This window comes from Loa loa (genome assembly GCF_000183805.2).
Source record: "Loa loa unplaced genomic scaffold supercont3.8, whole genome shotgun sequence".
Taxonomy (NCBI): Eukaryota; Metazoa; Nematoda; class Chromadorea; order Rhabditida; family Onchocercidae; genus Loa; species Loa loa.
In genome coordinates, this window is record NW_018108188.1 from 24,849 (window position 1) to 50,006 (window position 25,158).

The 25,158-nt window shown below is 32.2% G+C and overlaps 5 protein-coding genes across 5 annotated transcripts in view; 1 reads left to right on the forward strand and 4 right to left on the reverse strand.

Annotated features, from left to right (window-relative positions):
- The window catches only part of LOAG_16558 (hypothetical protein), a gene marked incomplete at both ends in the record, with an annotated part of 4,305 nt that extends 2,855 nt beyond the window's left edge, over nt 1-1,450 (reverse strand). The window contains 4 exons of the mRNA XM_020449211.1: nt 309-422; nt 670-780; nt 853-977; nt 1,207-1,450. Of these exons, the coding sequence (XP_020307280.1) occupies nt 309-422; nt 670-780; nt 853-977; nt 1,207-1,450 (594 nt within the window). The remainder of the gene's footprint in view (nt 1-308; nt 423-669; nt 781-852; nt 978-1,206) is intronic.
- Nucleotides 1,451-1,606: 156 nt separating this feature from the next.
- LOAG_01645 (hypothetical protein) lies at nt 1,607-3,908 on the reverse strand (the record flags this gene model as incomplete). The annotated part of the gene is made up of 6 exons (XM_003137183.1): nt 1,607-1,727; nt 1,923-2,049; nt 2,160-2,253; nt 2,626-2,744; nt 3,103-3,194; nt 3,808-3,908. 6 exons carry the CDS (start codon nt 3,906-3,908, stop codon nt 1,607-1,609), a joined length of 654 nt encoding a protein of 217 aa, XP_003137231.1.
- A 590-nt stretch (nt 3,909-4,498) lies between these two features.
- LOAG_01646 (hypothetical protein) lies at nt 4,499-7,939 on the reverse strand. Its single transcript, XM_020445804.1, has 9 exons — nt 7,846-7,939; nt 7,449-7,618; nt 7,153-7,275; nt 6,709-6,900; nt 6,437-6,481; nt 6,109-6,192; nt 5,547-5,772; nt 5,186-5,376; nt 4,499-4,934 (listed from the first exon to the last, which is right to left on the reverse strand). Exons 1-9 carry the CDS (start codon nt 7,916-7,918, stop codon nt 4,782-4,784), a joined length of 1,257 nt encoding a protein of 418 aa, XP_020303776.1. The 5' UTR covers nt 7,919-7,939; the 3' UTR covers nt 4,499-4,781.
- A 558-nt stretch (nt 7,940-8,497) lies between these two features.
- On the reverse strand, nt 8,498-11,281 carry LOAG_01647 (hypothetical protein; the record flags this gene model as incomplete). The annotated part of the gene is made up of 3 exons (XM_003137185.1): nt 8,498-8,635; nt 9,712-9,833; nt 11,185-11,281. 3 exons carry the CDS (start codon nt 11,279-11,281, stop codon nt 8,498-8,500), a joined length of 357 nt encoding a protein of 118 aa, XP_003137233.1.
- Nucleotides 11,282-20,299: 9,018 nt separating this feature from the next.
- On the forward strand, nt 20,300-24,315 carry LOAG_01648 (hypothetical protein). The gene is made up of 6 exons (XM_020445805.1): nt 20,300-20,455; nt 21,385-21,571; nt 21,839-21,970; nt 22,308-22,399; nt 22,746-22,861; nt 24,063-24,315. Exons 1-6 carry the CDS (start codon nt 20,315-20,317, stop codon nt 24,187-24,189), a joined length of 795 nt encoding a protein of 264 aa, XP_020303777.1. The 5' UTR covers nt 20,300-20,314; the 3' UTR covers nt 24,190-24,315.
- Nucleotides 24,316-25,158: the final 843 nt, after the last annotated feature.

A 25,158-nucleotide genomic window follows, 5' to 3' on the forward strand; every position in this document is an offset into this window, starting at 1 on the left:
GTATATGGAGAATTTAGTTCCATTAATTTCACACTTCGTTGTAAAAAATCTCTGTAGCCTGAACCGCACAGATATGTTACCATGTGGTATTATACTGCAAAAAATATGGTATTGTATTGCATTCTTCGGCGGTAATGCAAGTTATCTCTTGGCTTTTTTAATTAGTAAGGACTAAGCATTGTTAGAATTTTACGATTTAATTGAAACGGTTGCACTCAAACCTAACCACACTATGATTGGCAGAACAGACACTGAATGAAACTTAGGATTACTCTAGTCAATTGAATAAATAATAGAAAACAACATACGTCGACCACTTCAGCAGCAATCTCTAGTAGCAAAGGATCTTTTGTAGCTCGATAAACATAGTACAAACTTTCGACAAATTCTGGTCTCAGAGGATAACCAGCACGCTTCGACACCTAACATGCTTTACAATTTTTCGCAAAAGGTAACCACTCGAAAACGAAAAGAGAACTGATCAATCAGATGTTTTCTACGTTAGAATCAGGTGTTACTATTTTCGAAGTTATAGAAATTACAGTTGAACAGATTAAGAGATACAGAACTTATTTTAAGTTAAACAAAAATGAGGAATTATCTTCCTTATACGCTGTAATGAAATTCAAAGCAGTATTGCCATCAGAAACAGAGAAAGCAGAGACGAACCGCTTCCTGTTTTGGAAGATTGAAAAATTCTGGTGGGAATCCATATTGTCGTATCACTTGACTATACTGGTAAATTATTCGCTGCGCATCATCAACATCTCCAGTCAGCGCCTAACAAGATATGGTGATAAAGTGAATCTTAATCCAACAGAAAAAATTTAATAAAGAATTCAAATAACTAACCAATAAACCAGGCCAAAATGATTCCAAGGACTGGAATATCGGCATTGATAATTGCCCGCTGGTCATTGAAATCCATACAAACCAATCATCCTTACGAATATACTTATTGATTGCTTTTACATATGCTGCAACAATTTGTCGCTAAAATTAATAAAATTACCAGATTCATACATAGAAAGTGTGTACAGTATTCGCTTAACAAACTTTTTTGTCGAGTTTTTCACCCACTATTAAAAAAAAAGAAAACTTTTCACTGGTTCAGAACGTAAGTCCAGCGCTGAGCAGACCATACTTTTAGAACGTACATTAATAATATTTACCATAAGAATGATTGAAGCATTTAATCTAACTTACTCTTGAACTGCTTCATCAGTTCAGGACGCTGAAACAGTAAAGCAGCTTTTGCGAGATATTCAAAGTATGAATCCACACCAGCACCAATACCAGCATCCGTTGCCGTCCATTCCCCAGTTTCCACATTAATATGATTTCCAACCAAATTCAATGGCGAACGTAGTTTCCACATAGCATCCAGCGCTTTCAGAGCTACTCGTTCATAAAGTGGATTACCCAAAAATACGACATATATTGAAATCATACAAAATTAACCCTAAAGATTTAGACAAAAGAGAAATATGGTTACGATTCCTTGCCATGAAGCACCTTAGAAATTTGAACATCCGTTCAAATAATTCAAATAATCAGTTCACATTTAAACAAATGGGAAATATACAAATTCTAAAGCAAAAAGTCTTCATACGAAATCCATTATACAGGTTCTTACAGTAATGCGCGACAAAGTCCCAAATTCCAGCAGCATTGTGCCAACGCCAGCAGTACATGTTATGGCTGTTTCATTTGGATGAAGACCATGTCTGAAAAATTTCATGCATGCAACGGCCTACTCAGACTGATTTAGAGCAAACAAATAAGAACCGCATGACTTTTGAACAATTATATTTAGCAGATTTTTTTATTTCTCGTCCAAATCCAGTTTCCATTAGAAAGGAACGGTTAAATAGTGACGTCTTTTGCTTTCTTTTAATTTTCTTGCAACTAAAAAAACCAACTTCAAGTTAATCGTTCCGTAAGGCATTCCAGTAGCAGATTTAAAAGCAGGTACCAGCTTTTGAGTGAAACGTTCGGCAAGTCGTAGCAGAGGTCCCGAGCAGGGCCATCCCGGTTCTAACGCCATTCCTTAAGATAAAATGAGGAAAACAATAAGGTATTTTTGGCAAAAAATCTTATTTTGTAAACAGTACTAAGTCTCAAGTACAAAAATTAACCAGTGAATGAAAAAAGTTAACCTTTTACTCGTCCAGAAAGCATATGAGCACTTAATAGACCGCCGACTACCCGTATGTTGGTTTCAAACACTGATACATTAACATTCATATCAACCTAATCAAAAAAACGGGGAGTAAAAGGATTAATGTAAATCAAAGAAGTTTGGATAATACTAAATCCTAGGAATTCTAGCTTTTTTTGAATACTTCCATCATGTATTTCCATCATAGTTTTTTAGAATACTATATACTTTTACTTTTGATATATAAGTCTCTCTATTTTAAGCATGGGCTCCATCATCTCTAACAAACTAAGAAGTGTGGTACGTATTTAAAATTATTACATTATTATCTAATGCTAAGCGCTTCAAAAACGTTTTAAAATATTCAAAGTAGTTCCTCCACATTAAAAAAACAAACAGCAACCATGAAAAAACATAATTGAAGCATAGGGATAAGAAATAATTAACAAAAATAACTAACGAACTTTAACAGTATGAAGAATAATTTCAGCGGCACGCATGAATTCTGTTTCATTACCCATAATAAGTAGTGTATCCAACGAGTCGATTAGCGTTAAGCTAAAGCTTCCCCATGTATCCATGCCTAAAGCGGGAATGTAGTATGCAGTTCAGTAAAAATAAGTACCGTACTAGCAAGATGCAACATTAAATTTCAGGGAGAGGTAAATATTTAAAGCTTTAAAATATTTAGTTTTAAATGTTTGGGAAGAAATAAAAAACAGTAATCTCTTCTCATTCCTCTTTCTGAAATTCCAATAAAAAAATTACCAATAAAATATTGAGCTCTAGCGCTATGTTATCTTACATATAGATAATCATATCAGTGCCGAATATTGCTTTCACAATTGGAATTTTTGCTTCTGCTAAAGATTAAATGAATTATCTACTCTGTAAAAGAATTTCCGTAAAATGACGTACCAAATTCTAAGACAAGAACATACCGGAACATGAAAGTGGTTTCAGTTCATCCAGTGGGTAAGCATGCAAAAGATAGCTGTTGTATGCATGATAAAACATTGCTTTCACCTTATCTCTACAATGAAATTGTTAGTAAAAACTTTACTCCTATTTACTCCTATAATGAATGTCAGTCGTGTGGTTGCTGAATCCGGGACTATTTTTCGCACAGTAACGTTAAGTCCTACATCAATAAGATAAGTGTGGCATTTAAAAACTATGAAAACATTGAAACGGCTGAAACAGAATTGCTTTTTCAAGGGTTCTAACTTCATTAAACAGTAACTACATGGATGCATCTATGTGACCTCTGAAATTCGGGATTTCCTCATGCATATATGTCTGAAGAGCCGATTACTTCTTAAAGTCGTTTGATGTATGACGCTAAGTGTAACAGCGAGATATTTCATATTGCAATGTTTTATCATAAACGTCCGAGGACACAAACATAAGACAGTCTTCCATTCTTGCAACAATGGCACGGATAACTGAATAGGTTAACAATTCGGGACTCTCATAAGATATACTTCAAATACCTTCAGTGAAATCTGATGGAATTACTTTTAGAAATAATTCAACTAAGTTTAAAAAATTAAATAATGCATGTCTTATCTAATAGACAGGATATATGTCATTGAAAAGAATATAAATAATAAAGCAATAATTTTAGCTAAATGAATTAAACTTACCGATATTTGTTCATTAAGCTGCGCGGAAAACTGACACATAGAGCACTGTTGAAGTAAAGCAGCAGAATGCATGACAGAAACAAGTGACAGAACAGTCTCATTGCTCGCAGTTTTTGTGTGTTGCAAGCATCCCTGCAATACCAAATCAGTACGGAATGTTTTCACTTTCTTTTCTGTTAAACAGACTAGTAGCGTTAACAACGACCAGAATTAGATGAAGTGATAATGCAAAATGATAACTTCCTTCAGAAGTGTGATCAATTCTGAAGAGTGGAGCGTTCCCCTTCTCTCCCTCCTATCCATACAATATCACTACTGCTAATGCACAAGATTCAGAATCATACACTATAAACACTCAAGGAACCAAACGTACACGTGCACATTCTCGTACGCACACACACACACACACACACACACACGCACACACACACACACACACACGCAGCACGTCACTATCGGCGAATGACTTATATTTCACAGGGCAAACGTGGTCCGTGAAGTTTGAAGTGCATCAAATAGAATTTGCTGACATTTTTATAGATGGAGTGATGGGTGTTATAGATACGGTTAGTTCCAGGAAGATATACAAGGCGGGATTTTCGGTAGAATGGATGACTTGTGAATGTGAAGCAATATACTTCATGTTTCATTTTATTCATTCTTAAAGAAATCGAATATGACAATATAATGATATCAGGTGACCGGCAGGAGTAACCCCGTGGCTATTGAAATGGAGAATAAGGAGTAGCCGTTGGCTATTGAAAGAGAAGGAAAGAGAGCGTCTGTGATTGTTTGTGATGGACGAAAAGGAAAGGGATATGGAGCTTTTTTGATGAGTTGGACAAGTGATATTCCATGGGACGGAGATTTGGATTCTGTCACGGTGGAAACAATGGAAAGTTCACTTTCTTATTTACAATCATTCATTTACATTCTCCGCACTATCTCCATGACAATATGACCGTACCATTGCATTATAGCATATGAATTTTATGGCCATATTTGCATATCAAATACAGGAAAACGGTTCCCGCAGATATACCAATAGCTTGCAAAGCGGTTGATCGAATACTTCTTTTCAAGTCCACTTTGATTTGCTCGTTTATCGAATCACGAATTTCCGGGATCTACAAATTTCGTTAGTTTTATTTGGCTGGAAAATTTATCAATTAAACTCCCAAATGGATTCAGAGAATAAGCGAGAAAAACAGTAGGAGGAATAAGTTCGTTGAAATGTTTTCATTTTACATCAGAAACAACAAGCTAAGGGTCAACCAATCGAGATGGTTAGTAGGAAGTTTTAAACAAATTAAGCAATGTTGGAGGAAGGTGAACAATAAAGTGACGAATTTTCAGTGTGAGCATAGAAATCACTCACCAAAGTACCAAGAAAAACATATAAATACATTCCAGACGATACGGCGAAGACATAATTTCCATAAGAATCATCTACATTACCAATTAATACACCAACTACAAAGCCCAGATAACTAAGCAAATTCGGGAATAGATTTAGTAAGAGAGTTCTTCTGAATCCAAGTCCTGACTGAATTAAAATTGCCAGCGTTCCTGGAACTTAGTTTAGTTCTCGAAATACGAATGGTTAAATATAATCTCCTGAAGTAAAAGTTATATTTATTGAGGGTTATAAAGGCTTAACATGCACCTGGGTAGAACATACGGTAATTTGATATCGAACAAAAAAAGGAAAAATGTGCTAATTAAAAACCAACAAATACCGATCTCTTGTGGAAACTGTTGAGTGATTACTGCAATACCCACTGAAAAACCACGTGCCAAGGAATTCGCAAATGCAGCACCGTTGCTCATACCATCAACGAAATTGTTCATGAAGCTACCGAACATTATCATCCAGGCGACTGTGGTTATATCGAGTTTTGATGGATCTAGTACCTTTTCTTCTACTATCTCCACATTTACCGACACCTCGTCATGTGGATTATTCTGCATTTATAATGCCACTGACATACAGGTTTTATTGAACAATTTTGAAATTTGAGAACCTTCTAATTTAAATTTGAATAAAAAATAATTTGTCAATGAAGTAGTCCTACAAATCAAAGTTTCGGCTTTGAGCTATGTATATCAGCTGTTTCAGGACCCTATTTTTCAATTTCAGGAAATGAAATTTTAAAACCACTTTATCCGTGATTATTAGTCACAAATCAAAATTAACTTCTGAAATTAATCTGCTAAATTATATTTAAGTATACGTAAAGTCATTATTATATTTTTTCCTAACGATTACTATTGATTTCTACTGATATGGAGAAAAAATACATTTTTACGGTATGAACTGTGTTTCATTGAACCATTGTTGTCATCCAGGATTGTTAATACAGTCGTCTGACGTTTGCATGACATCTGGAAACCCTAATTTTTATGACATTGTTAGTATCTGATACCTATCACTCCGGTGAAATTCGCTTGCATGTTGTCTCAATCTCAGTAATTCAATTTGTTTTATTTTTACTGTCGTGAAAATGCATAAGAATAGATTAGAAGAAAAATTCATTTCACGCCCTCGCCAGTTTTTTTTCTGAATATGAGTAAATTCAAAAATTTTTAGCGAAGAAAAATTCATAGTTTAAGAATAAGTCAAACTGACCTTCCTTGAAAGTATGTTACTGACCATCGCGGCTTCAAATTCACTCTGAAATGCCGGACGTTCAAACTCAAACTAGACAAGCCGGACGTTTTTTCATTCATATTTAAATAAATTACAATAAACATTTAGGATATCGGCCGAATAATTTCTTAGTAGCCTTTTTCTTAGTGGTCTTTTTTCTCAGTAGCCTTTTTTCTTTTTTTTTTTTCATTTGATATACAATTCACTCATTTCCAAGTTTTCACGGGAAAATATAACACCTGTATGCGTACCTTTAAATGGTCCTTGTCCAATTCATAGTATTCCGGATCGCTATCTTCAGTACTACCGTTATTTTCGGATGTCACTACAATCCGAGGTACCACAAAGTTGTCTTCTAGTACTGTTGCATTATTGATCTTTCTGTCTCTTTTCATAATTTTGTCCAGTGTTGACTGATGAACCTTTCGTCCTTTCAATCGGATCTTTGTAATTTCATGGATATTTGATTTCTTTTTAGCAATTTCGAAAACAACAAAATCACAAATTAGCCGTGGTATTAATTACAGTCTTATTGGATGAACACAGGTTGTTAAAAGTGAGTTCGATGAGCATACTATGAAGTTATTTGCTAAATTTAATTATTTATACTTTATTTTCATATTAATTAAAAGAATCATATCTCCATAAGTCATAGAAAATTCAAACCAATTAAAATACTGGAAATTACAGATTACTTTTCGGAAATGCACAACATAAGCTAGAATTCGATCCACGGAAAAAAACGCATACAGCACCACCAATAATACGGAAACGTTTGTCCTGCAATAACCTTGTTCCACGACATTTAAACCAAGTGCCTGGAAATAAGTCTTGGCTTTTACTTCTTACCCAGGAGCCGATATTCCAGCTTTTTCGATGCTTTGTTTTAGAACTTCCTAATTTTGCCCAGTAATTACTTTTAAATTCTAGGAACTATCGCTCTAGATAACTGTCTCCTCTTGAATCTTGCAGTAGGAATGAAAGAACGCACTCCCGGTAAAAGTACGTATAATGTTGAACCGGAAAGTGTTCCAATGCCGAATGCCACTAATAATGTCATAAAGAGTTCATAAAGCGTTTTGTTGAGAAATGGCACAACGGTGATACAAATTGAGGGTCCGAATGCCGTGATCGTTACTACGATTAGACCAATGCCCCAAGCTGAAATTAATAATTTTATAGGGTTCAAGCATAATGCCATTGTGAACCAATGTATTCCGAGTTGCGATCAATTTCAATGGTGTCGTGGAGAATCGATCCTTCAACTCAACATTAAATTTGTTTAATCATTCAACAAACACTGAGGGAACTTCTTGAACAGTTACAATTCAAACTTTAACTTTAAAAATCAAATTTTTAGATAATTAAAAGTTTAAGATTTCACAAACTTTGCCAGATAGTTGGCTTTGGATCTATCATTGTATATGTCTCCGTTTCATTCCCAAAATCCATTAGCGACATCAGCGAAAGCTTCTAAAAACTGAGAGATCCACGGAAGGCACAATTTAAAATTTCTGACTGGATTGAATTTCCATCAACAGATTAATCACTGCACTTCAGGTTATCATGATTGTCATTCTGCTTTGCTCCCGTAACATTTCTTACTTTGTGTGGCTTTGCTCATTGATACTTTTAAGAAAATCTTTTCTTAACGAAAGTGATATAACATTTACTTACAAATATCATAAATTTTGAATTAAAACGATTCAGATTCATGCAGTTCAACAAATTTCACATCTTGCTGTGAATTTCTTGTTGAATTTTAACTGAAAATTTCTTGTTAAATTCTTAATTAAAATTCGAGTACAGACGTCATTGTATCTTAAGAATTCCAATTATTAATTCCTCATATGCGAATCTTAATTTGTTGAAAATTTCAGCTACATCTTCATCTACCCAAATAATCAAATGTTTCAGTCTTTAAGTAAAGCGCGGTACTGGAAGTATAAGCCAACATCGAAATGCATTGATTTGCAGTAAAAAAAAACCTGCCCAAAGTAGTGGTTTCTAATTTTTGAGCTTCTTATGTTTGGTTGACTTTTAGGTTGCTTGAAAAGCTCTCAGGGATTCCTTATCATCCTGCTTTAATAAAGCTTTGAATAGAATTATGCAAAATTCATTAGAAGCCCAGCAATTAATTTCTTTTTCCTGAATCAATTTGAAATTCTTTAGCATTTGCTGAAAAAAGTTGAGAAGTGAATTAAAAATTATGAAGTAAAAAGTTACTTAATACGAAATTCTGTTATCTCTTTGCAAGTGAAACAAACATTCAATTGATGAAATGCTAAAAAAGAGGAAAAAAGACAAAACTTTTCAGATAAGACATTGTAAATAATATTGTTTTCTTGAATAAAATTTGAAATACTTATTTTATAATCAGAAAAAAACTTCGCGATTGAAAAAGTAAAGTATTTATTCAAAAATTTCAAAAATATTTGATCTTTACTGCATTCAAAACAATCTTTCGTTAGGATTTTCTTTGGAATAATTCAAAATAAAGGTTTATTATTGCTACAAAAAAACAAAGGAATGGAATGATAACGGATACATTTGTTATCAATCGATGCTTCTGTACTTCAACTACTATTTATTCAGCGGACTCCATCTTGGTAATTAGGGCCGGTGGGTACTTCTTCAGGCTTTTTCTCTTTTACAATGTTTACACTGCTTCTGTGGCCTTACCAACAAAAAATTCAGCTGAGCCATGACAAATTTAATAGAAAATAAAAAAAACAACCTTCCTTCTAAAATTGAACTTTTTGATATAAATTAAAAAGTGTTTTCAGAAAGAAAAACAAGAAATTAAACAAAAAAAAAAGGAAAAGATAAGATCTCAATAGTGCAGATCTTCCCTTCTCTTTCATTTTGCTGGTTTTCCGAAGCGAGTAAAAAATAAGCAAAATTTTCTGGAGTAAAATGTTTAGCACTAGAAAACACTTGTATAATTGAAGAAGAAATTCAAGCGTTTCCTTTCCAGAGCAGGAAATCTTTTCAGGAATTCTTGAAAATTTATAATTAAAAGAGAAAAGAAACGCTTCCGACAATAGATCAATGGAATTATTCTAAAGTTCTATCACTTTATATCAAAACCTAATCAATCTTCTGAAAGTTATAGGTATTTTTAGATAAAAAGGTCCGAATAATTAGAAGTATCTTTTGAACAGTGACTTGATTAGTTACACCATTAAATGGTACCAACGTGAGCAGACTTATTTCAATGAAAGTAAACATATGAAGACTAGAAATAAGACTACCTCTGAGAGTGACAAAAGAGGACTAAATTTTGTGAATGAGGCGAAAGTACCAGTTTTATAATCGGTACCGCCTACAATCTCCTTCAATCTGCTATATTTGGGAGTTGTTTTCTTCGAATTTTCTAAAAGTCATCAACTTATTCGCTCTTTTCATAAACAAAGCTTCCACATGAATTTGCATTCACAGAAAGATTACAGACTAAATATTAAATTACTATTTCACTTTTTACGTTGCTTAGAAAATTATATAAATTGCAAATATATTTGAATAAAATAAATTGGAATTGTTTGAAATTATCAAATTGAAAACTTAAAATATTACTCACAAATGCTATGAATTATGTAATAATAGATTCATTTAAAATTTATTAAAAAACGATTGATTTGATACGGAAGACAATGAAAACATTTTTATTTGATTCAAAATGGCATTTTGAAATGAGATTTAATCTCTAATAGATGTTGGCTTCAGTTTCTGATGACTGCGAAAAAAAAAAGAAAAGAATCCTTGCTTGGGAAATTTCATTTTCAGATATGTATCTGTAATCAAAATAAACAAAAAAAAGCTAATGGAGAAATTTATTGAAATAAAAAAATAACAAATATTAGTAACAAATAACAGAAAAAATAACAAATATTCAATATCTAGCGTTAAACAAATATACTTCATTTTGAATTATACAAATTTCTCTATCTCTCAATGAAAATTTTTCAAAAATAACTCGAAGTAAAGAAAACTCACAGTATCGTCATCATTTAATTCAAGCTACTCGGTGAACCCAAGAACAGTAACAGGAGAGGAATTTGACTCAGGTGGCATCTATCGAAATGTAATGCGGATATTACATGTCACACTCACACGAAAAAAGATTACAGAATCAGTAAAACAACTTTAATCCATCCCAGGTAACAAAAGAAACAATTTTGTTAAATTCAGAGTTTTCATGGAACTCATATAGTAATATTCGAGAAAATGTAGTCATATCATGATCGGAATAGATTTTGGACTAAATCATCAGATAGCTGAGAATTTAGTTTCATTTACTGTTCAAAATGCAAGTCTACCAGACATGAACATTTGTGTTCAGAAAAAAACAGATGAACTTTATCACATTTAAAAAGTTACTGTCGGTCAATCATTAGCTATGGTACAACCTAAATGTCTAACAGGTGAAAGTAGGTAGGACAGTTAAACACTTCAGAATTCAGTCCTATAATTGAATGTAATATTTTAAAAATTTTGAAACACTGTATGTTCTAAGAAAGAGTTTTGTTAGCATAATATATCTAAAAAAGTTTGATTAGTCGTTATGAGAGAATCACAGAGAAGTTTAAATTCAAAGCATTGAATCCTATTGAATTAGAGCGGTTTGTGAAGTGTTGACGACAGTGCTCAATAAGAAACAAATTATCAAATCTGCTCATCTCAGTTTAAATCTTAATTATCTTAATTGTAAATTTTATGGATTTCACGACATAGCCTTTCTTTTCTTTCATCTTTGACACTTTCTGGAGACAGAGCAGAGACAATAATAATGCATTCAATATCAAGCTGATTGATAGCTTTCATGGTGAATTAATGACATTTGAATTAGCTGAGATTTTCTAACTTTTTTGAAACTTTTGCAAGTTTTCTACATTAATATTTCTTTTAAAATGAAGAAGAGATTTTAGTAGTATTAGCATCGCTTAATATCTCGCGAGTCGCCTATTCACAACCGTAACTAGACAAATGCGATGCTAACAATTAAATTCCAAATAGTTCTACAATACTGTACAACTTTTTAGCTATGCGAATACGGTACTTCTACTGCTCATTAATTAAATTTTTTTAATTAGTTTTCGTGAACTGGAAAAGGAGAGTAAATTCACAAATAAAAAAGTAAGGAGGAGAAATTGGAGGGCACCATAACAGCGTAACGAATTCTAGGCAAGATTCCTGTAATTGCTTGGTACTGTTGACAATCATGACGCTGTGAAAAGTATTTGAAAAATTTCTGGAGATGAATAACAGCGCTATTTGTTTTCTACCATAAGCTTCAGCATTGCTTATTTGCAAATTTTTCATACTTCTCTTATTTCCAACTACTAATATAATAATAAGAACAACCTCGGAAACGTAAACCATATGCTATCACAACGATTCATCAGCCAAGTGTAGTACCCTTATCAGGTTGAAGTGATAAGCACACATTTGTTTTGTCATGCAAATTTCCAAATAGAATGTGCAATGATAATTAGAGAGAGGATTGGCAATTAGCATCGAGGGTCTGGATACTGTATGATACATATCTTGTAACATTCTTGTTTAGTTTCAAATTAATGCTTTATTTCCACTTTAGTAATTTACCGTTAAAGTTAAATTTTAGTCATAAAAACCTAATTGCTGAAATTCGTTATATGCATTGAATGAACAAGACAGAAAATTGAATTATGCTTGCATTTCTGAAAAATCATTTCCTTCTGCTTTAGTAAGTATTGATTGGTATTAATTAAATTTAAATTTTACCACATATTTTTTAAATGCAATATCCTTTTATAAATTCTAAAATTTTGTCCAGTTGCTCGCTTCTTACAATACCGCCTTTCGAATGATTTATCATCCTCTCTGATTCATCGATTTTTATGGAATTAAAATTTGAAACTATTATTGAACATATAAACACAGAGAACCTCGTACATACACAGGTATACATATATGCACAGGTACACACACACACACACACACAGACACACACACACATATGCACACTTACCTCCGCATTATCTTTCAACATTTTTGACGTAACCATGGTGTCGCTCTCCGGTGTCATTTATCCTCTCTCGGGCCAGGTGGTTGCCCATCTATCTTTTCAAGTTTCTCTCAGTAATTCATCGATTTTTTTACCAATTCCTATACACTTTCACTGTTCTGAGAAGCTTTCAAACAGGACAAATGTAAGATACATACATATACTAAGTGACACACACACACACACATACACAACTCTTCGAGTCTCTGTGGTACGAAAGCTTCAGGAAGAGCGCATAAGGTAGAAGAAAGAAGGATTTTTGTTCGATCAAGGTACATCCATTCTTTCTCGTATCCAAAATATAATGAGGGAATTTCAGCAAGGCAAAAGATTACCAGAAATGCACCAAACGAAGGAAGGTTCCTTTGAGTTTCTCTACATTGGATGCTTCTTTAAATTTTCATCGGGAAACTTTTCAGACAGATACATCCCAATTTTCGATGTCTTTGTCATTTGTTGCTACATTTTATATGTTTTGCTATCATTTTAAAAGAATTTTATCACTTTTTTTTTAAAAAAAAGAAAGAAAAAACGACATCAGTCGTTCGAAAGTATTTATCAGCCAGAATTTCAATAATACTCCTTGATATTTGTCTAAAGATTCCTCATTTATTCATTTAAAATGTCAACGAGATCAACCATATCGCTGATCAGAAATTTTGTCATGTTCAACTAAATGCCTTCACGTATCATAAATTTTCAACATATTTCTCTGCTGGTTCCAACTGTTGGAAATAAAGGATCTGTAGGACCACCAATGATCTAATTATAAAATTCCATGGATAATTTAACGGTATTAAACTTTAAAAAGGTATTAGAATTCTTTTCTTAGCGCAGCATGAAAGAAGAAATGCGTTTTTTGAAGGTCATAGTTTCGCATAACTCATCGGATATTTACCCGTTATATGGAAATGGTGAAAGTAAAGTGAAATTCTTTTAGAAAATTATTGCATTTATAGTTACCAAACATATCAAATTGTTGTGCATAGCAACGGGTCTTCCGGGGGTTATCTCAAAAGGTGTGTTGTACATAGAGATAATCGTATCGATTGGTGCTTCAGTATCTCTAGTATTTTCTTCCCAAAGTGTATGTTGTTTATGAATGTTAAATAATAATCGATGGTTTGATTTTCCATAAAATCTGTTTGTATAAAATTACAACACCACAGCAAGACGCGACACGACAACTTCGACATGTTTGACAAGAGGCTCGATGTTCTGCTGATTGATCTTAGGTTTTAACGCCATTGTAATTTATGCCTAATAATATTTCGTATTGATCTGATTTATGTTGTAAATTAATTGTCCACAATTTGAGAGATATGTCTGAATTGATCACTTATAATTGATACTCTAACCTGACTCATATTTTCTAATTTAAACTATCATTTGCCTTTACTACGAAATGGTACTATCTGATTTATCACTTTTGAGTTTTCTAACCGCATGTTACTTTTTTCCAACACAGCAAAGGAATGGTCTGCCATCCAAATGTTGTATTACGATATCAACACATGTAGCGTTTTCGTTTATCTCATCTTCTATTTGTCTTAATATTGCCACTTTGATAACGGTCGAAATCCGGATCTCATCAACAAACGAGCAAGCAAGTACATTGAAAGTTCTGCTGGTGTATAACCGAACAAATCTAAATAACTTAGACCTGCAAAATTCGTGGCGAAATTTTAAATTAACTAGATGGTCTGTACCCTCTTGCGCTGTTTAACTATTTTGGAATTTTATTATTTCGAAAAAAGATGATGACTCGTGATGACTCATCCTGATATTGTTTAGCTTCCTCTTTCAAGTCAAATGGGTATACGAACAATCTTGCAGTGATCATTGTTGTCAGCACCCATCGAAATTCAACATTTCCTTTCATTAAACAAGCCAAAAGTGATGTCGTTGACTCATCCACATTCCAAATGTCCCATTTGTCCACATCTTATCTAATCCGTTACAAAGTAATCCATGAACTTGTCATTTTTACATTTTATAATTCAAAATATTATTTTCATAAGTCTTTAGTTGGATAATACGAAATATTAACCAGTCCATTACATGTTGACAAGTAATTCAATTATAATATAATTAATTGTCCGTTGCCTTAGATAGTGCTTTAAATCAAATCAGTTTTCATATGCTTAAAGTGCTATTTCAGCTATAATTCTTCAGATATTTTTGAATGACATTATGTGACATACAAGAACAATGTAAAACTTATGATTATAAAGAAGAAATTTTGTATGAATTTGTTTTTGAAAGTTTTCATTTCTTCTAAAGTGGAGGAATTCTTTCTGTCAAATGTATAGCTATCACGCTGTGACATTTCATGACAGAACAGTGTATAAATTTGAAAGTGAATAATGAGGATGAGGAAGAAGAAACGCTTTCTATTCACCAGTGATTTAAATTTAGGTCATTTCGATTGACCATCATTGAGGACATACCTTCCCACCTCGTCATCCTTTGTCGCACCACCTTTCTATTCATTTTCACATTGAATATTGCTAACAATGTAAATTTCATTACGAATTTTGAAATTATCGATCGATTTAGATGATGATAATCTACAAGAATTACTTTCTAACCAGACGACTTTTTCTTCATTGTAAGACTCTCTTCTCAATCGTAAATATTTTCTACTCTTAATAATTACTTGGATTTGTCTTTTCTTGTGATTAATTTCCTTTGAGAATATCCCACTCTTTTCGTTGTCCAGAATGCTGAATATTTAATGCGTAAGTATGATCGCACTGAAGAATGAATATCGATAATGATAAATTGCTGAATCTACATCTGATATTCTATCTGGTACTGAATCTACATCTGATATTCTACCTGGTACTGAATCTACATCTGATATTCTACCTGATACTGAATCTACATCTGACCTGATACTGAATCTACATCTGACCTGATACTGAATCTACATCTGTGAATGATTCTACTTGATATTATTATTGATTTGTAAAATGAGTATGTTCAAAATTCCAATCCGATCGGTACGCTGTATGATGAATTATTCACATGACGAAATTTTCTGTCAAATTCTAGGAAATCATTCATGTAGTGATTTTAGAAATTTTAATGAAAATTTTCGGTTATTTTTAGGATTGATATTGATTAACTCACATTTGGCGTTATTTGCCAATCGGTGGGGCGGAAAGTGCCAGGAAATGGGCAAAATTCATATATCCTTAAAATAATTGATAATGTCGTTTAGCAGTACTGCTTATTAATGAATACATATGCCGGCTGCAATAGCATATGATCATTGTATGTAATCTTTTCCGGATATAATATCTGTTTTATAAGTTTGGACTTTTTCGGAAACTTCCCTAAAATTTTTTAACTATTTTTTAAAAAGTGTTACATCTCTTTGGTAGATGTTCAGACTTGAAATATGCATAAATTAGATCGAATCAATCGGAATATGATGGAGGAATTTAGGATAGATGATCGTTGCTCAATGGGATATTTTATCGTTTTATTGCATTTGGCCTATTTATCAATATCACATTTTGATCTCACTAACTGATACGGAAATGATCAAATAGCTAGTGATAAATTAAATTGGCCTTGAAATGAAAATAGAGATATAACTTTCCATAACAGTTGAATTCTCTACATGATTTGATCCACAGACGTACAAAATATTTTCCAATATGATGAAAAATGAAAAAAGAAAAACTGATGAGATTGAATGAGGTGTGAATAAATTGAATGACATTCCAAATTTTGGCAATTATTCTTTTCAAGAAATGTCCAATAAAACAATTATTTATTGATTTCGATAAATGAGTTGAATAATGTTTCGGTCCAATGTTGAGAAGAGGTGGTACTGTTAATGAAAATGTAACTTTTTCAAATTGAAATTTACACTTCGAAAACAAAGTATTTAATGGTATTCTGTGTTATTCGTCTTCTTTGTCACCAAACAAGCAATCAAAGGAGACAAAAAAAAACAAGGGATGAAATGTGGAAGTACGTGTATCGAAAAAGAAATATCAAAAGATATTTAGGAAGAATGTGATATTCGAGAAATTAGTTCTATTCTTTCTTTTGCTTCAGTGAAAGATGGCAAGATTGTTAGAAAATTTCTAAAGTTTCCATTATTTACGCCACAAGTTTTTATTGTTTCTTATTTGCATAGCATTTTTGAACTATGCTAATGTTATTGTTGTTTTAAAATGACACCTATCAGTTCTTACTATTTAATATAGATGTCTTTAGCTACTTACACTAATGTCGCTCTTCTAACAATCTGACATTTGAAGTTTGAAATTTGAAAATTTTAAAAGAGATAAACTAGAAAAACAACGTGTAAACGTTTACAACAAACATAATGGTTTAAAATATAGATTTTTCCATACTGTTTTTGCATATTTAAAATTCAAAAGCTTAAAATTTCAGCGTCGAATATGCCAAAAGTGAGATAGTAAGATAACTTTTGTTGTCATTGCTGATTTGTTGTCATTGTTAACAATGGTTTGAAATTCCTTGCATTTTCAAAACTCTAAACATTCACGTGATCTGAATTGAAAATAAAACTGATCGTAGTACCAATCAGCTGGTACCCTGGTCAACCTTATTGAGAAATACTTGTTCAACTTATTATTTTTGCAATTATCGATGGAATTTCAATATCAATGCACTTTTTGCTCGTAGAGACGATCGAAAAAAATCAAAAAATTCATCATCGTTAATTTTTTTCGTTGATTCTTGCGGTCACTTCATCACTGTCGTTGTTTTGTCACTGATGGCACTAATTCAATCATTATTTTGAATTTGCCGTCATTTGTCCTGCGATTTGCATTTAAATTGTTTGAAATTTCGGCGCCAGTAATTATCTGCAAAAAAAATCAAATTTAAAGATTTCAGAAATTTCGTCGAATTTCATCTACTGCTGCTATTGATGTAATGTTTACCGAAATAATTCATTTCATCCACTCTATGTAATATTGATTTTTGCTGCTCGCACAATCTACGATCTCATCAGAATTTTGACAGAAAAGTTCATTTAAATTTTCATGACATATACTTTTGCATCTGATCGTGTGACTTTCAATTTCAATATCGCGTCAAAATATGTGAAAGAAGGGAATTCGATCTGAAGATAAAGATAGCCGTTATTCGAACTACGCAATTATTTCTACTTCTTTTGGTCGAATCAGAGTGAGCTTTAATGTCCTTTGTTTTCAAATTTTTATGCGATAAATCTTTTTAAATTTCTATGTAAGAAGTGTCAAATGATTGTCTAAAGTTATAATATTTGTAGACATATTGGCTTAGTTTAAAAGTAAGCATTTAACTTTCAATCGAATTAAATCCCCAGATCTCTCTCATTTAGTTTATGGTAACAAATGTTCCTTTAGGGCTTTCATATGTAAAAAAATTTGAAGAAAAATTCTCAGCTATAGATAAAGTTATCATTTACAATTCACATAAATTTATACAAATTCAGTAATTTTATTATCTGCATATTTCCCTTTCTATTTTAATCTCTTCATTTTTCATTTCTCTTCTCATATTCATCCAACAAACCTTTTTTTTCATCCAATGTGGAGAATTTTTAAAATTTGATTTAGACTGAACAGTTTATTTTCAAGTTTGTAAATGATCGATAATGTAAGTTTGTATTGGGCATTTCAAGAGTGCATCATTGTTGAAAAATCACATATCCGTTTCAATACTTCATCTAGAGATGGCAATGAGAGTTCCTCGAGAACATACAAAGTGTAAATTGAATCCCAAATCATTGCAATGCACAGTTATTGCGCATTTCAAATTTTAAATTAAATGTATCCGAAATTTTCAAACTTTTTTAACGAACCACTTTCCTCCCTCAATTTTCAGCATCTCATGTATATTTTTATGCAACGAAAAATTTCTTTTAAAAATTAAAATTTTAAAATAATCTAGAATTTAAGTTTAATTTTTCTGAAATTAATTATCAATGAAATTTAATTTTGAATTGGACTCCAGTCAATTACACTTAATTTCGAGTGTTCATTAATTGTCTATTGTTTCGAAAAGCTCTTATTTACATTAATTTATTTATTTTTTCTTCGTTTTGATCAGGAATTACAAATTTACTTAAACATTGTGTGATATTCATGGAAGGAAAAAAAGCTTTGCCTGAAGTATTTTCACATACTGTTAGAATTTAATTTGGAATTTAGAAGTGAAATTTCAACTTGAATTTTCATTGTCACTAACAACTAAATGTTACTGGATATGATTGAAGGTCAAATGGGAATCACCGAGTCATCTCTTTTCAGCTGGTATACTCCACTGATGTCAAAACCGGTATTTAAGTATTCGAATAGTGCTGAGATACTGAACACAGCAATTGAATGAAAAGTTATTTGGCCCTAAGTTTCAGGTTAAGGCTTAGTTTCGGATTAGTATTCGTTCTTTTCGGTATTTCCATTCCTCCCACAGTACTTTTATTTTATGAAAAGTATCAAACTGTTTGCGACAAAATGATTCTTTTATTTGTTTTAACTTTTGTTTAACTTACTTTTAAGTTATTGAATATTTAACGACGAAATGTATCAATTCGATATCAAAAAGACTTTTTTAAATTAAAATATGAATAATCTTCAAGGCATTAATCCTATGCTGAAGAGAAGTTATCGGTATATCGAGATTATTCCTTGTAGATTATTAAATGTACATCTGAAATTAAACAGAAGAAAGCATAGTTATGTCAACAAGATATAGACGTGTACTTTTTGGGAGATCACCCAAATTCCTTCAGTTAACATCATTCATGTTGTCGTACCTTCATCCTAGATATATGTAAAATTAACTGATACTTTTTGTTTCCTTCTCTTCTCTTAGATTACCTATGTATAGTAACATTCCCATATTCATCCGGATTTCATACCGGTAAGGCTGGAATACTTCTATCTTCTGAGTTCTGACATTATTTTCAGAAGGTTGCTATTACTGTTACTACTTTAAATGATACTATTATTTTAATTTTTATTGTTCCTTACTGATCATATAGACTATTAGATTATTATCTTTGTTTTTGTTATTGCCATTACTGTGTGCGCAAATGTCCTTTCAGTGGTCAAAGATGCTTATTGTAATTAGAAAATATATTATTGTGAAAAGTGCGCAAGTAATTCAGATCTCACAAAAAGAACCATACTGTACATCATTGTCATTGCCATCGTCATCAGCTAAGTAGACAGTGAACTGATCAATCACTCCTGCCAACATTTACTGTAAAGTGATGCTTCCAATTGCATGTGTATTTACGAGTAGGTGTGCGTGTGTGTTTCTGTCTGTCTGTCTGTATGTATGTATGTGTGTATGATAAGGACCATGTAAACCGGTTTTTGAATAACACCTTAGTCTTAGGCAGATGTGTTACGGAGGGACAAACGGATGACAACGAAACGAGCGCAAACTCAATGATTTTAATTTTCATAGCTTTTTTTCTTTTATATGGAAAATTATTGAAAACAATATCCTCGTTATATTGCTGTGTTATTGTAATTAATGTTAGACTAAATCAAGAAGTGTCTAAGAAAAGGACAAAGATTTTTCTACCGGAGAAACACAAAGTTTTTTCTGTTTTCTATGTGCTAAATCTATTTGTTGCTTCCGGAATTCATCTTTTCCTATGTCTTTTAATTTAGTTTTCTTGACATTTTAATTAAAATAATGGAAAGTTCTTAATTTCAAAAAAATTTAAATAATTTTAATTACGTTGACACGATATTGTAACCGATAATTTCAGTTTTCCTTCTAAAAATTTAAAACATTAATGAAAATTTTTGCAGTGAATTTAGATGGGGAGTACGACGGTACAAAAAGGATTACTAGCAATAAGCATTCTGTTAACTATCATTGGTCTTGGATTTACTTTTGCTGGCGTATTTTCACCAGCCTGGCAAATAGTTGACATCCGTGAATTTCGAGCCGAACATCAAGTAAACTTTGTTGTTTTTTTTTCTATGTTGATAGAGCATGTTATCATTAGTTTTAAAACTGAAGAAAAATCAACCATTGATCACTGATAAAAGCATTTATTCAGTATCAGTACTGATATTTCACCAATCTTCCCATCCCCATTCCTCCTTCGACCATATGTTCAACTGCTTTACTTTCGAAATAGCTAAATTTTTTAGCATAGTTTAATGAAATTGAGGTATTTCCTTTTAGGTCATGCTTTAGAATTGGTTTTCAAATTTTCAGAATGAAATTAACTGAGTCATCTCAGTGAATATTTCTTCATGGCCTAAATTTTATTCAGAAACTTTAAAAAAGTCGTTCATATAACTTCTACTTGTGTTTCCTTTTTCTTTATGCCAGTGAAAAAGTTGATAATTGGTGTTTACTTCTATCATTAAATTTCGACTTTCTCCATTTAATCAATTTCCATCTTCCTTTCCCAATGATGATTCATTCCAGTTTAATTTATTCCATCATCTGTTGTGATTAATTACACGGAGAAATTTTTAGCTGATAAATGAAATATTATTAGAAATTCAATATTAAGCGCTAACTTTGAAATGTGTAGTGGCAATTTAAAAAATAACGAAATTACTAGAAGTAAGTAATGGTTAATGATAGACAATTGACTGATTTTTTGAGGAATACTAAATGTCGCGAGTTATTCGCGAATCTTATGATTGATCAAAAAACGTTCTTTGCAATGTGTTTTTACCTTTCCATTCAAATTATATCCAAACTTGTCAAATAGTATTACATTCAAGCTTGTCAGATATTCCAAATCAAAGCAGTTGTCCTTCTATTAACCTTTTATTAGTTTACCTGGCCAGTTGCTTTTTCTGATTTCATTATACATAAGCATACTTGATAAATTTAATTCAGAATATTAATTAGAGTACTAATTAAGCACGGACTGTGGTGGGATTGTACTCGAGCAGAGAAACATGTTGTTGCAGTGGCTGATTTCTATGCTGAAGAACCATTGCACTGCATGTATAAGTTCGATCATAGCGCTGCAATGGTCATCGAGAATACTCTAAATAATGTTGATGAAGATGGAGCTGCTGGTGAATCTGAGCATCATCGATTTAGGGGTATTCCTTCTTCATTCTTAAAATTTAAAATCTTAATTATCAATATGGTTAGGCCTCAAACGGGCCAAGAACACATTTGAGTGTAATTAACCATTCACCGGAAATTACCCTACTTTGTTTTCTCCGATCCTTATCAGCACTCAGATACAGTAATCTCTGTAAATTGTGGGATAATTCACATTTTAAGATATCCCTTATTGGATATAGAAACTGTTTGAAATCGATGAAATTATCAGTATCAGTTGATCTGATAGGTTTTCATTTCAGCATGGCATAAAGCAATCCTTTTTTTCATTCTCTTTTCACAGTTCCTTGCATTCATCTCAATATGTACCGGAGTTTGCATACCTTGTTTTCGACCTACGGCATTTGTTTTCACCACTTCACTTTTCTTAGCTTGTAAGTTTTTTTTCGCCAAATTTCATTTGAAATTTAAACTTCGACCCTTTCAAAATACCGTAAAATAGATCCGGATTAATTAATTAAGCTTGTGATTAAGTTAATTATAATTCAATTCGAGTTACTTGAAATCTATTCATGTGCTAAATGAACACATTTTTTACAATGTTCCCATATTTTATTCATAATTAATGACACTAGCATAAACTGTATTTTGAAATGTTTACAATTCCTAAACAATGTTACGTTGCGAAAAGTTTTGGTAATTATTAAACAATGCGAATAAGTTTAATTGAAACAAAATTAATTATCATCCATTGAATTTTAATTGTCGTAGTGCTATGCTCATTGATTGCTGATGGCGTTTTCTTCCTGGCGGCAAACAGAGTGGACAATCGTTTTGTGCAGGGAATGGTTGGCAGCTATGAAGTTAGTTTTCAATCTTTCTAATTTTACCTCCAATAATTAAAATGAACTGGTAGATCCTGCCGCTGATGCTGATGAAATTTCACAGCATTTCAGATCAAAACCGTGCTTGGGTTGAATTTTTTTTCAAGAATCCCAAATCCATATTTAAAGTTTGGAGTTTCTGAAAAAAAAAAAAAAAACCATGTCTCCTGAATACAAAAAGCAATGGTAACTAGTTGGATTTCCATTTCCTGTATTCCACATTTGTGAGTTTTCTAATTAAATGCAATTTTTTATTTCTCAAAATTTAATATCAAACTTTAAAATTTAACCTGTCCCCAGTTATAATACCTGCTTCGTATTTCAGCAGCGGATCGGTTACGCTTTTTATGTGCATCTGATCGGTACATTATGTTGGATAGCCTCTTTTCTGTTCGCCATGTTAACCACCTACAAATTTTTCACGGAACGGTATTCTTCTCGGTGAGAATTTTTTGCATTTACTAAAGTGTTCCGCAGTTGATATCTGTGATTTGAATGATACTATCGCACATTACTTGAAATGAATCCATATTAAGCATAGTTTTGATAAATTCAAATAGCCTTTTTTTGGAATTTGCTTTGTCCATATGTTTCCGGTTGAGATATTAAGTTGGATATTTTTGGCCAAATTAAGCAAATCGCTAGTCTTATATTTTTCAAATGAGTTGATACTTCTAATAACTGTTCAAGCGATGTCAACTTTATCACTGCCCTCATGACGTTTTTAGAAGCATACAGAGTCAATATAACATCTTGTAGGCCAATAACATTTTTACCGACACTTTTCGCGATCGAATTTTTGGCTATTCAGAATAAAAAAATATGTGGATTTGAAATTTTCAATTCTAGTTTTTTCAATTACTCTGCTGCACTTATGCTCGTTAGACGGAATCCTTTTATTGTCAATTTGTCAAACTTCCATGACAATAACTGATGTTACAACGTATACTTTGTCTGCAATGCAAATTTATCAGTTAGGTTGCAAACTCCTATATTTGAGTTGATTGTGGCAACGGTGACAGAAGCAACAAAAGTGATAGAGGTGACAGCTATTATAGTCCATCTTTTTCCCTTCCCAGAAATCAAAAGATTTCGCATCCAAAAGATTTTTTCGTAAATGCGCAATTGCCTATCGCAAAAATTTCCATTCAAATTTTTAGTTCGGTTTAAAAGTGGATGGTTAATCTTTTCACATTTTTACCCGTACTTTTGCGCATTGTCCTACTGTACTGTGCAAATGAAAAGCATAGCTTAAGCAAAACAGTTCTCAATTGAGTTCAAACTGATAAAATCAATAATCGCCAACGAAATATGTTTTATCCGAACTTTCATCTTCCAGTTCCTTCCATATCATATCATTATAGATTATTTAGAATAGAATCCCAATTAACTGAAACTGCGATCAAATGTTATGCTGAAAGATGATCTATGTTGAAGTTATTGGGCAACTTTCTTGTGAAACGAACTCGAAGTTACTTTTCAGCTTGTCATTCCTCAACTTAATGCAGAATTTCGATAAGGAATGGGAATTAAGGGATGAAAAGGAGAGACTTGCTAATTGTAGGATTTTAAAAGTAGGAAGAATCATTATTGATCAAAAATTCAACATCTACAGAGAATCTGATCAAATCCCTATCTTCAGTTCTGGCGCACATTTCCGTTGCGATGCTGATCCACCGCTTCTGGAAAAGTACAATGTGGCACCATGCAGGCCATCACCACCAGTACCGTACGTTCGTGAACATACATATCGGGTTACAAGTGCTTAACTGATACAATTTATGGCCACATATTCAATGAACATGATTAGGCTGCTCCGCAACAACAGCAAATTCTTGTCTGCTGGATTAGATAATGCTCTCCTTGGGACCATTTTGAAATTCATTGGATTTTTCCCTGCTGCAAATAAATTTCTGATCTGTTTCATGCTTAATTCATTTTCTTGCAAAAAATATTACAAACTTTTGCCAATTAAATTTGCCTTAGTTTGCCTTAGTCTGAAGCAGCTAATCTTTCTTCAGTCTTCTTTCACTATTTGTATCATTTATTAGGTTAATTTTTACTTACCAATATCATTGTTCTGTTATAATGCTCATTTTTGTGCATTTCTAATTCCATTTTCGCATTCATCTGGTGTATAATTTGATTTAACGCCCGAAAATGCCTAAGTTGCCTTTTAAATATTTAATTTTGTTTGTTCCCAAGCTTTTGTAAAAATAGAATAGTTAATTAATATTCTTCCATGTCGAGAAACAAGATTAGAATGCTGCAACCGCTCAGAAACGAATTTATTTAAAGGATAATTTGGGCGCTTTTGTCTCTTCTGCGACTTACACATTTTTATTGATTCTGGAAGCTCATTTATATGTGTTATCAATTATTCATTAAATGTTAATAGGATGCATTGCATTTATTCGCCACTCACATCGATCTCCAATATTCCGAAATATTTTAACAAAATTTAAAAGATTTCAGTTAGGAAAAATCGATTTGAAACTTTATTTACTCTCTTGCTGTTCTGATCATATTTTTTAAGTTATTTTCAAGTGAAGATGATTTCTGTGTAATATTTAAATACTTATGCTTTCTTTCTTCTTTCTTAAATACAAATTTCATTTTCCAGAATTAGTTGGGTTCGTCCGACAATTCTTTCTATGACAAAAAAGGAATGACTCTTGTTTGTTAACATCTATCATTTTCAGAAATTTGCAAACAGTTACTTAATTTTGCTTAAATTC

Bases quoted from the DNA above. Each gene is read 5' to 3' on its own strand.
- LOAG_01646 (XM_020445804.1), bottom strand. From the start codon at position 7,918: ATGTCGCTAATGGATTTTGGGAATGAAACGGAGACATATACAATGATA. The intron at 6,482-6,708 runs GTACGCATACAG...CCGGCATTTCAG, and splicing joins TGGACAAGGACCATTTAAAG to AGTGAATTTGAAGCCGCGAT. The intron at 5,377-5,546 runs GTATTTGTTGGT...ACTAAGTTCCAG, and splicing joins ACAGTTTCCACAAGAGATCG to GAACGCTGGCAATTTTAATT.
- LOAG_01648 (XM_020445805.1), top strand. From the start codon at position 20,315: ATGGGGAGTACGACGGTACAAAAAGGATTACTAGCAATAAGCATTCTG. The intron at 20,456-21,384 runs GTAAACTTTGTT...GTACTAATTAAG, and splicing joins AATTTCGAGCCGAACATCAA to CACGGACTGTGGTGGGATTG. The intron at 22,862-24,062 runs GTGAGAATTTTT...CCCTATCTTCAG, and splicing joins ACGGAACGGTATTCTTCTCG to TTCTGGCGCACATTTCCGTT.